The 11,314-nt window shown below is 47.4% G+C and overlaps 1 protein-coding gene across 2 annotated transcripts in view; it reads left to right on the forward strand.

Moving 5' to 3' along the window:
• CYFIP1 (cytoplasmic FMR1 interacting protein 1) overlaps positions 1 to 11,314 on the forward strand; it is a 99,676-nt gene that overhangs the window by 87,555 nt on the left and 807 nt on the right. For both annotated transcript variants that reach the window (XM_084999708.1, XM_084999707.1), the window contains exons 26-30: positions 2,125 to 2,255; positions 6,018 to 6,090; positions 6,834 to 6,928; positions 7,896 to 8,134; positions 8,561 to 8,708. In XM_084999708.1, coding sequence (XP_084855834.1) covers positions 2,125 to 2,255; positions 6,018 to 6,090; positions 6,834 to 6,928; positions 7,896 to 8,134; positions 8,561 to 8,708 — 686 coding nt within the window. The remainder of the gene's footprint in view (positions 1 to 2,124; positions 2,256 to 6,017; positions 6,091 to 6,833; positions 6,929 to 7,895; positions 8,135 to 8,560; positions 8,709 to 11,314) is intronic.

Here is an 11,314-nt window from a genome sequence, read left to right on the forward strand (position 1 = left end):
GGATCCAGTCTGTGCCCTCATGGATGCTAGTCAGATTCATTTCCGCTGAGCCATGACAGGAACACCCAAGTGGACATTTTAAATGTCAAAGACAAAGCCGTTTGGGTCATATCCAGAGCTAGTCTTCAGGGCTTCTCTCCACACATCTTTACACAGCTGGCATGGACTGCCGTGCGGATAGCACCATGATGCCTGTTGGGCAGTGACACATGTGAAGGAGCGTTCCCTCCCCCAACAGGGTCTGTGTGCACACTAGGGAGGAATGGGGTAGGGGGTGGACGAGGAAGGAGGAAGGGCCTCAGGCAGGCTGGGCCATGGGGTCCTTGCAGAATGGCACTCAGACCTAACCTGTTGGGGTGAGGGGTTTGAAATATCCTAAGTCTCCAACTTTGTTAGTCTCAGGGTTGTTTTAGCTATTCTAGGTCTTGTGTATGACTGTAAGTTCTGGAGTCATGGAGTTCCTGTCATGGCACAATGGGTTAAGAATCTGACTGCAGTAGCTCGGGTCACTGTGGAGGCACAGATGTGGCCAGAAAAGTAAATAAATAAATTGTGGAATCAGCTCAGGCATTACTTTCTTCATCTTGTTCTTCTTCTTTTTTTTTTTTTTTTTTTTGCTTTTTAGGGCTACACTTTCAGCATACGGAAATTCCAAAGCTAGGGGTTGAATTGGAGCTGTAGCCACTGGCCTACACCACAACCACAGCAACTCGGGAGCCAAGCCGTGTCTGTGACCTACACAACTCACGGCAATGCCGGATCCTTAACCTACTGAGCAAGGCCAGGGATCGAACCTGAGTCTTCATGGATGCTAGTTAGGTTCGTTACTGCTGCAGCTCAGGGATTTCTGACTGGTCAGCATTGAATGGGATACATTGAGTTCTCGCCAGGCTTTTTGCCTGTGTCTCTTCCCGCTTTATTAAGGCTGCCAAGGCCTCTGGGATGATGGTGAAGATTCATTGTCTTGCTCTGGAGCTCTGGGAGAAGGCAAGCAGGTTTCACCCTATGAGCTGCAGGGTTTTTGTAGATGCCCTTTATCAGATTAAGAACATTCCCTTTTGTATCTATGAAGGGATATAGAATTTCACCAGTAACCTTCTAGGTCTGCTGGAGATGATGATATGGTTTTTCTTAGTTATTCTTGCAATGTGATGCCTCCTCTGTGAAGATAGAGGCAGACCTCAGCAATACTACGGGTATGATTCCAGACAACCACAGTAAAACAGATATCACAATAAAGTGAGCCACGAGAATTTATTGCCCAGGGCATGTCGAGTTGTGTTTATACTGTACTATAATCTATTAAGTATGCAGTAGTGTTTGTCTTAAAAAATATATATACCTTTAAAAACAATTCATGGGAGTTCCCATTATGGAGCAGAGGAAAAGAATCTGATCAGGAACCATGAGGTTGCAGATTTGATTCCTGGCCTTGCTCAGTGGGTTAAGGATTTGGCATTGCTGTAAGCTGCGGTGTAGGTCGCAGATGTGGCTTGGATCCTGCATTGCTGTGGCTGTGGTGTAGGCTGGCAGCTGTAGCTCTGATGGGACCCCTAGCCTGGGAACCTCCATATGCCATGGGTGTGGCCCTAAAAAAAAAAAATAAAAACTAAAAAAATAAAAACACTTCATGCTAAAAAATGCTAACCATCACCTGAGCTTTTAGCAAATCGTGATCATTTTGCAATAGTAACATCGAAGATCACTGATTCCAGGTCACCATAACAAAATAATAATGGAAAAGTCAAAAATATTGTAAGAACTTCCAAAATATGACAGAGACATCAAGTGAGCAGATGCTGTTGGAAGAAATGGCACCTGTAGACCTGAGTGCTGCAGACCTTCAATTTGTCAAAAACACAGTATCTGCAAAGCACACTGAAACAAGCTGTGCTTTACAGATGTGACGGAAGGAGGCTTTGGCGCTGAGGCCCAGGGCCCAGGTGGTGGACAGACCACCACTGCAGGGAAGGCGCTGGGGTCAGGACGCATGGGGGCGTGGTGGTGGAGTCAGAATGCTCGTGGCCAGCAGTGGTGCCTCTGGCTGTGGACCCCAGACCGCACTCTGCGGGGCTCCCTTCCCTCCAGCTCCCTCAGCCGCACACTCATTCTCTGTCTCCACAGGCATCCTGGAGTTCTTCCACCACCAGCTGAAGGACATCGTGGAGTACGCGGAGCTGAAGACCGTGTGCTTCCAGAACCTGCGGGAGGTGGGCAATGCCGTCCTCTTCTGCCTGCTCATCGAGCAGAGCCTGGTGAGTGCCCAGCCCTGCCCTGCCCCACGTCCATGGGTGAGGGGAGGGGGCCTTCTTTGGAGGCTTGGTTTACTGGGGTTATTTAGTAGGGGGAGGGGAGCAAGAGTTGGGAAACACTATTTTTTTCCCATGACTATTTGGGCTTTAATTTCAATTTTTTTTCCCCTACAGCTAAAAAACAAAAATGTCACTTAGTTCATCATTTAGGAATGTATTACTGTGTAAGAATTCTTACTGTGGTATGAATAATGTTTATATTATTATATAGTGTTTGCTGCATCTAAATTATGTGACATGCATGTAAGCTGCCTATGTGAACTTGTCTGTGATGGAAGGTTCTGTAGCTTAAGCTTGAAGTGTGACTTCATGTGACTGAAGAGCTAATTTTTAATGTTACTGAATTTTTTACCTTTTTTTAACTTTTATTTTTAGGGCCACACCCATGGCATATGGAAGTTCCCAGGCTAGGAGTTGAATCAGAGCCACAGCTGCCAGCCTACACCACAGCAACACAGGATCTGAGCCTCATCTGTGACCTACACCATGGCTCACGGCAACACTAAATCCTTAACCCCTGAGCAAGGCCCGGGATTGAACCTGCGTCATCAAGGATACTATTTGGGTTCTTAACCTGCTGAGCCACAATGGGAACTCCCCATTTTCTTTTCCCTGAAGATTCTGTGGTCCATGTGTGGTTCCTGGGCAGGTGGCCCTGCCCTGCAGGAGTCCCTGTCCCCACCCTCTCCTGCCCTCTGTGCACCATCACCCTTCACTTCCTCCTGCTCCATCTCACCTGTCAGTGCCCCTTGTGTGGTGGCAAGAAGCCAAGCTCTGTGTTGGGTGACTCTGCTCCCAGGCCCTGCTCAGGCTGGAATTTCCTGAAGTTGCTTTTGTCCTTTTGGAAATCGGGGGTGTTTTGCAGTAGGTCCACCAGGGTAGGATTCTGCAGGGTGGAAGATGCATGGGTCTTCTCACTCCATCTCATCACACCCTAACTCTAGACCCTGCGCTCTCCTTGGTGGTGGTTTCAGTGTCTCTGAGGAAGGTGGTGATAAAGTATGTTTGACATCTGTGTGTTCTCCCATTAATATCAGCGGAGATGTTAAGCCTATAGATGTGTCCTCCAAATTGTCACATTAGGAAATACGGGTAAACATCACCCAGCTGCAGGGGGCACCACGAGCCTGTGGTGAGGCCCCCAGGGTAGAGGTGGCCCCACCTGGCACCAGGATTTGGTTCAGTATCCAAAACTGTTGATCTCAGTCTGAACCTCTGCACTGGGGAGATGCTTCTAGCTTACTGTAGAAGGGTTGTTTTGTTTTACTTTTTTCTTTTTTTCTTTTTAGGGCTACACCTGTGGCATATGGAATCGGAGCTGCAGCGGCCAGCCTACACCACAGCCACAGCAACGCCAGATCTGAGCCACATCTGCAACCTACACTGCAACTTGTGGCAACGCCAGATCCCTGACCCACTGAGCGAGGCCAGGGATCAAAACCACATCCTCACAGAGATCCTTAACCCTCTGAGCCACAGCAGAAACTCCTTGTTTGTTTTTTTACATTCTGTCTCTAAGCTCAACCTGAAAATTTTGATAAGGTAGGGTTTTTTAAGCTTTTATATGTATGTTTATGAAACTTTTTGTTTTAGAATAGTTTTAGATTGTTTTTAATGCTGGATTTTATAGCATTCTCCCTCTGTCCCTGGTGTGGTTTGGGGCAGAAATTTGAGTTCATTGGTAAAACGACCCCTGGAGGCAGCACTGATGGCCAAGTGGCCCCTCCAGAGTGTGTCGCCTGTGGGCAGGAACTTTTACCACCTACAGAGCCTCCACCTGTGTGGCTCAACCCCAGCAGTTCCCCCCCTCATCAAAGTTTCTCGTTGGCCACCATTGGCCAGGCCACTCTTTTGCAGTGATTCACATGCCAAGGGTCCTCCTACCCTCTGGTGATGCAGTTGGGCCAGTTGCCTGTCTCTATTTGGCTTTTTTTCACTCGACAGTAAATATATCCTGATAGTCACTCCACGTTAGTAAGTGGTAATGTTCCTCAGGCTGTTTGCAGCTTCCTGTCCCACAGACATCGTGCTCTGTTCTGTGTGTAGCAAGCCCTCGCCATCTGCCACCTACCTGCCTTCTTTCTGCGTGTCCTCCCTCCGTCCCCACACCGCCTTCTCTTCGTGCAGGAGGCCTGGGACCAGGTCCTGTGTGTGTGCTGGCCTCAAAGGGCTCCTGTCACATGGATTCTGTGTGAAGTGCTAGTGTTGCTGCTGGACTTGGGGACAGGACTGGCGGGGCCAGCCCCTCTGGAGGGTTCTGGCAGAGCAGGGGTGGCTGATTGGCTGCTGCACCGGGTTGTGTTAGGTGACGATGGGACCTCACTGGATGGGTACCAAGTTTCTCTTCCTAATCTCTTTTTTTTCGGGGGGGGGGTGCTTTCAGGGCCACACCTGAGGCATATGGAGGTTCCCAAGCTAGGAGTCGAGTCAGAGCTGCAGCTGCAGCCTACACCACAGCCACAGCAACGCCAGATCCGAGCCGCCTCTGCAACCTATGCTGCAGCTCACGGCAATGCTGGATCCTCAACCCACTGGGCGAGGTGAGGGATCGAACCCACGTCCACATGGATGCTAGTTGGGTTCATTGCTGCTGAGCCACGACAGGAATTCCTCTTCCTTTTCTTGGTCTTTGCTCTCTCTTTGTGGAGACCCTCAGAAGGGATATTCATCAGTCAGCCTATGTCTTCACTCTGGTCCCCTTTTTGTTTTGGACAGGTGGTTTGACTAAGGTTTCAGGGTGGTGTAGAGTCAGAGGTGTGAGAGCCCCTCCTCTCCTTCTGCCCTGAGGTGAACGCACTGCACCCAAGGTGCCTTCCCTTGTTTCCAGGCCCTCAGACTTGGGGAGGGCACCTTGTTCTTGACCATCTTGGGGTTCCTGGTGGGTTTTTTAAAAGTGTTTCTGTAACCCCTGTGATAGTGGAAGTATACTTCTCTCTGCATTGCGTTATTCTGGAGATCGGGTTTTATTGCTTCTTTACAGGAGTTTATGATCCAAAAACAGGTTCAGAGCGACAGCTTGTTTTGGGCTCTGGGGAATCGCTGATGCTGCCCTTTCCTTCTGCCTCCTGTGCTGTTTGCACAGGAACTACCTTCTTCCTGTCTGCAGGGAGGGCAGCCAGACTATAAATACCCGGGCCATGCTCAGTGCTGTGTCTACTCAGGTCTGTGTTTAAATTGGTCAAAAGTAAGTAAAACTGGAGTTCCTGTTGTGACACAGCGGAAGCGAACCCGACTAGGAACCATGAGGTTGCTGGTTTGATCCCTGGCCTCGCTCAGTGGGTTGAGGATCTGGCATTGCCGTGAGCTGTGGGGTAGGTTGAAGATGTGGCTCCGATCCTGTGTTGCTGTGGCTCTGGCGTAGGCCGGAAGCTGCAGGTCCGGTCCAATTCGACCCCTAGCCTGGGAACCTCCATATGCTGCATGTGCAGCCCTAAAAAAAAAAAAAAAAAGAAAAAAAAAGTAAACCTGATAATTCAGTTCCTCAGCCGCATCCCAAGTCCTTATGACATATGGCTGGTAGGTACCTTAACAACATAGATCGGGGACATTTCCACTGTCACAGAGACGCCTGTTGGACAGTACAGCTTGCAGTGTTTATGTTATACCAAGTGAAAAAGATGTGTCTTGTTTTCAGCACCCAGTTTCTTTGTCCCTCTTTGCTGTGAGATAAGCTGTCTAACGCAGCCTTCTCTGTCTGTGTTCTAGTCTTTGGAAGAAGTGTGTGACCTGCTGCATGCAGCCCCGTTCCAGAACATATTGCCGAGAGTCCACGTGAAAGGTAAGCCAGGCCTCTGACTGGGGATGCACGTCGGTGAGACCAGAGAACTGAAGGCCAACTCTGTCTTTGGTGCCTTTTCAGTCGGGACCTGGGGTAACTGGTAACATGAGGTAGTTAAGTGAGTTTCGAGTCAATGCAGTACTTTGGCCTGAAGTGCTCCCTGGATGTGCTCTAGAAGAGCATGGGAGTGGGGCCGTCGGGGGTCTGTGAAACAAGCACCCTGAGCTCAAGGTCACCACAGCAGATGGGCTTAGAGCATGCGCTGTACCGTGCTCTGCTTTATTACATTTGGGTTTTTCAGTAAGTTTTAAAAACTACATATTGAGGACCTCCCGCTGTGACACAGTGGGATTGGCGGCATCTCTGGAGCGCTGGGATGCAGGATCAATCCCTGGCCCGACCCAGTGCGTGAAGGATCCAGCGTTGCTGCAGCTATGGTTGCGATTGCAACTCACATCTGATCCCTGACCTGGGACCTCCACATGCCGTGGTGTGGCCAAATAAAAAAAAGAAAAAACAATAAAAAAAATAAAGGTTGCATATTGAACAGAGAATCAGTCCCCTCTTTTTGAATTAAAATATAGCAAATGAGCCAGTTCCATGAAGGAATTTTCAAGGAGAATCTACATGTTAACTTAAATATTTTTCATTTGTTGTTCTTTTTTCTGGGCAAAGTGAAACTTGTGCAGTTGTTATTCATTCATACAAAGGAATAGAGTGTAATGTATCTTTTTCCACTGCAGAGGGAGAGAGACTTGATGCCAAAATGAAAAGACTAGAATCAAAGTACGCCCCACTTCATCTTGTCCCTCTGATTGAAAGACTGGGAACCCCTCAGGTAACTCATGCCGGGGCCCCTGCTGCTGCTGCGAGCTGAGTGTCCAGGTCAGGCCATGGGCACAGTTGGGGCTGGAGGTGGGACAGGCCTGCTTAGGCCCCAGTGTCTCAAGTGGGGTTCATAACAGGACCTTGTCACAGAGTGGCTGGGATGTTAGAATGAGCTAACATGTGGAAAGGACTTAGGATGTCAGCTGGCACGTGGCTGTTTTTCTTGGCCGTCCCTTTACAAAGAAGGCTTTCTCCTAGGTTTCGAACAACAGGCAGGATGTTAGGGAGGTGTTCCCCGGCCTTAACTTGCACTTGCTACATTTGGACGAGACAGCTCTTTGCTGTGGGGACTGACCTATGAATTGTAGGATGTTGAGCAGGATCCCTGGCCTCTACCCACCAGATGCCGCTAGACCCATCCCAAGCTCTGACAACCACAGACATCTCCGTACACTGGCCAGATGTCCTCTGGAGGCAAATCACTCCCTGTTAAGAACAGCTGTACTTGACTGTTCTCCTCGACTCTAGAATATATTTAATATTTAGTCTGATAAAACATATAGGTAATAGCTGACATATTTACTTTGTTGATGCTTATTTCTAAATCAGTAGTTTCTGGAGTTCCCACTGTGACTCAGTGGAAATGAACCTGACCAGTAGCCATGAGGACTGGGGTTTGATCCCTAGCCTCGCTCAGTGGATTAAAGATCTGGCATGGCTGTGAGCTGTGGTGTAGGTCAGACACAGCTCAGATCCTGTGGCTGTGGTGTGCTGGCAGCTGCAGGTCTGATTCAACTCCTAGCCTGGGAACTTCATATGCTATGGGTGTGGCCCTGGGAAAAAAAAAAGCAAACAAATAAATAAAAGCAGTAGTTTCCAAGCTGGACTCGTGTCTGGTGAGTCAAAAGCAAAACTGGAGGAGTATGGTGTCCACATTGCAGCCTCCTGCCACACCCGTGGCCCTTTTCTTCCTACAGCAAATTGCAATAGCGAGAGAGGGGGACCTGCTGACAAAGGAGCGTCTCTGCTGTGGCCTGTCCATGTTTGAAGTCATCCTGACTCGGATCCGGACCTTTCTGGATGACCCCATCTGGCGTGGGCCTCTGCCCAGCAACGGGGTCATGCACGTGGATGACTGCGTCGAGTTTCACAGGCTGTGGAGCGCCATGCAGTTTGTCTACTGCATTCCCGTGGGGACACATGAGTTTACGGTCGAGTAAGTGTGTGCCCGGGGGAGGGGGGGGGGGGGAGAGAAGCTGGCGTTTGGTTAACGCAGCAAAGCGCCTTCCTCTGGAAACGGTCGCCCAGATTGCTGAGCTGCTGTAAAGCTGTTTAAATGGGGGGCTCTTACCTGATGCCCAGGCTGGGCCTCCAGGCTGGGCTTCCGGAGTTCTTTGAACCCTTGGGGACTTACACAAGTCAGATGAGCATCTTGCTGGATCCAATGGCCACAGTGTCATGAACTCATTCTTCATGGAGAGGCCATGTTCTAAAAGGAAGTTAGGAAACACTTTGGCCGAGGAACCAAAGAGAGGTGTTTATCAGACCAGGAACACGGCTGCTCAGCTTTCCCTCCCTGCCCCGCAGAGGGCTGGTCACGCGTGTCTGACCTCCCGCTGTCCCTGCTGCTCCTTGTTTCCAGACAGTGTTTTGGCGACGGGCTCCACTGGGCTGGCTGCATGATCATCGTGCTTCTGGGGCAGCAGCGGCGCTTTGCTGTACTGGATTTTTGCTATCATCTCCTCAAAGTCCAGAAACATGATGGCAAAGATGAAATTATCAAAAATGTGGTATGTGGAAGTTTCACAAAAAAGGATACTTGCTCTTTATTAAAAGTTGTTTCTCTGGGAATGTTTCTCATCCCAGGACAAAAAGGTGCCACCAACTGAAGCTTTCGTTTTATTCCTAAAATGAATCTGAGTAGAATTGGTAAGTAAAGGAGAGTGGAAATTGACTACTGTGGTTCCATTTTCCTTCTGTTTTGAAGGTATGGTGATCTGCTTTCTATTATAGAGCATTATAAGATCTGCACTTGCTGTTTATTGGCATACTTGCCAAATCTTCTGGCTCCCTTTGTTGTAAATTGTGTTTTGGGCTTTTTTTTTTTTTTTTTTTTTTAGGGCCTCACTGGAGGCATATGGAGATTTCCAGGGTCGAATCAGAGCTGTAGTTGATTCCCTGTGCCACAGCCACAGCCATGCCAGATCCAAGCTGATCTTCGACCTGTATCACAGCTCATGACAATGCCCGATCTTTAACCCACCGAGCAAGGCCAGGGATCGAACCTGCGTCCTCATGGATGCTTGTCAGACTCATTTCCACTGAGCCATGACGGGAACTCCTTTTTCTTATGAAGGCTTTTTTTCTCTATTTATTCTTCTTGTCTAGGATGTGTTTTGTTGTTACTTGGTTTTTGGTTTTTTTGGCTGCACCCACAGCATGTGGAAATTCCTGGGCCAGGGATTAAACCTGAGCCTCAGCAATGATGGTATGCAATCCTTAACCGCCAGGCCATCAGGGAACGCCTGGTGTTTTGTGGGGGTCTTAAAAGATCTTTTTGTGTTTGTCATTTTATAGATTCTTTATAATTAAATTCTAGAAAATATTCTGCCATTGTCTTTTTATTTATTTATTTATTTTTTGTCTTTTTTTTTTTTTTTTTTTTTTTTTCCTTTTCTAGGGCCACACCCATGGCATATGGAGGTTCCCGGCTAGGGGTCTAATTGGAGCTGTAGCCGCCGGCCTACACCAGAGCCACAGCAACGTGGGATCCGAACCGCATCTGCAACCTAGACCACAGCTCACACCACCGCGTCTAACCCCAAATTCTCCATCTATCCCACTCTCTCCCCCTTGGCAGCCACCGGTCTGTTCTCTGTTTTTTGAGTTCTTTGTTTCTGTTCTGCAGATAGGTTCATCTGTGCCATGTTTTAGATTCCACCTATTAGTGATATCATACGGTATTTGTCTTTTACTTTCTGATTTACTTCACTTAATATGAGAATCTCTAGTTCTATCCATGTTGCTGCAAGTGGCATTATTTTGTTCTTTATGTCTGAGTAGTAGTCCATTGTGTGTGTGTGTGTATATATATATATACACCACATCTTGAAATCCAGTCATCTGTCATGGACATTTAGGTTGTTTCTATATCTTGGTTATTGTAAATAGTGCTGCAATGAAAATAGGGGTGTATTTTTTTTTTCTTTTTAGGGCCACACCTGCGGCATATGGAGGCTCCCAGGCTAGGGATCGAATAGGAGCTATAGCCGCTGACCTATGCTACAGCCACAGCAACGCCAGATCCGAGCTGCATCTGTGACCCTACACCACAGCTCATGGTGATGTCGGCTCCTTAACCCACTGAGTGAGGCCAGGGATTGAACCCGCAAGCTCATGGTTCCTAGTCAGATTTGTTTCTGCTGCACCACAATAGGAACTCATTTTTTTTGAATGAAAGTTTTGTCAGGATATATGCCCAGGAGTGGGATTGCCACATCATGTGGTAGTTCTGTATTTAGTTTTCTGAGGCACCCCCATACTGTTTTCCATCATGGTTGTACCAATTTACATTTCCACCAAAAGTGTAGGAGGGTTCCCTTTTCTCCACACCCTCTCCAGTGTTCATTTGTAGACTTCTTAATGATGGCCATTCTGACTGCCATGAGGTGGTACCTCACTGTAGTTTTGATTTGCATTTCTCTAGTTAGTGATGTTGAACATTTTTCATATGCCAGTGGCAATCAGTGTCTTCTTTGGAGAGTGTCCTGCCCATTTTTCGATTTTGTTGTTGTTCTGAGTTGTTTTGTATGTTTTGAAGATTAAGCCCCTGCCGTTGCATTGTTTGCAGTTCTTTTCTCCTGGTTGTCTTTCCATTTTGTTTGTGGTTTTTCCTTTATGGTGCAAAAGCTTGTAAGTTTTATTAGATTCTATTTGCTTATTTTATTTCTATTGCCTTAGGAGACTGACCTAGGAAAACATTTGTATGGTTTATGTCAGGGAGTGTTTTGCCTGTGTTTCAAGTTTTACATTGTCATGTTTTATGTTTGTCTTTAAGCCATTTTGAGTTTATCTTTGTGCATGGTGTGAGGGTGTGTTCTGGTGTCATTAATTTATGTACAGCTGTCCAGTTTTCCCAGCACTACTTTCTGAAGAGACCATAGGACACCATAGATTCTTAATACCTATTTGTTGAATGGGTAGGTTAAGTTGTACAAATGAATCTACAGTTAGCATAAAGCAAACAGAAATGTCACAGAATACATTGTTCCAATGGTTACATTTGAGAGATGGTGTTTGTTATAATTTTCCTGAGAACATGGAACTTCTTAGATTTTGAAACAAGGATAAATGTACAGCTTTTATTACTAAGACATCCTGATTTTAACTGTTACAG

Source organism: Sus scrofa, chromosome 15, assembly GCF_054392235.1.
Source record: "Sus scrofa isolate SSC_HxYL_T2T_F1_AM1 chromosome 15, Sscrofa_HxYL_maternal_Yorkshire_Landrace_v2.0, whole genome shotgun sequence".
In the NCBI taxonomy this organism is placed as follows: domain Eukaryota; kingdom Metazoa; phylum Chordata; class Mammalia; order Artiodactyla; family Suidae; genus Sus; species Sus scrofa.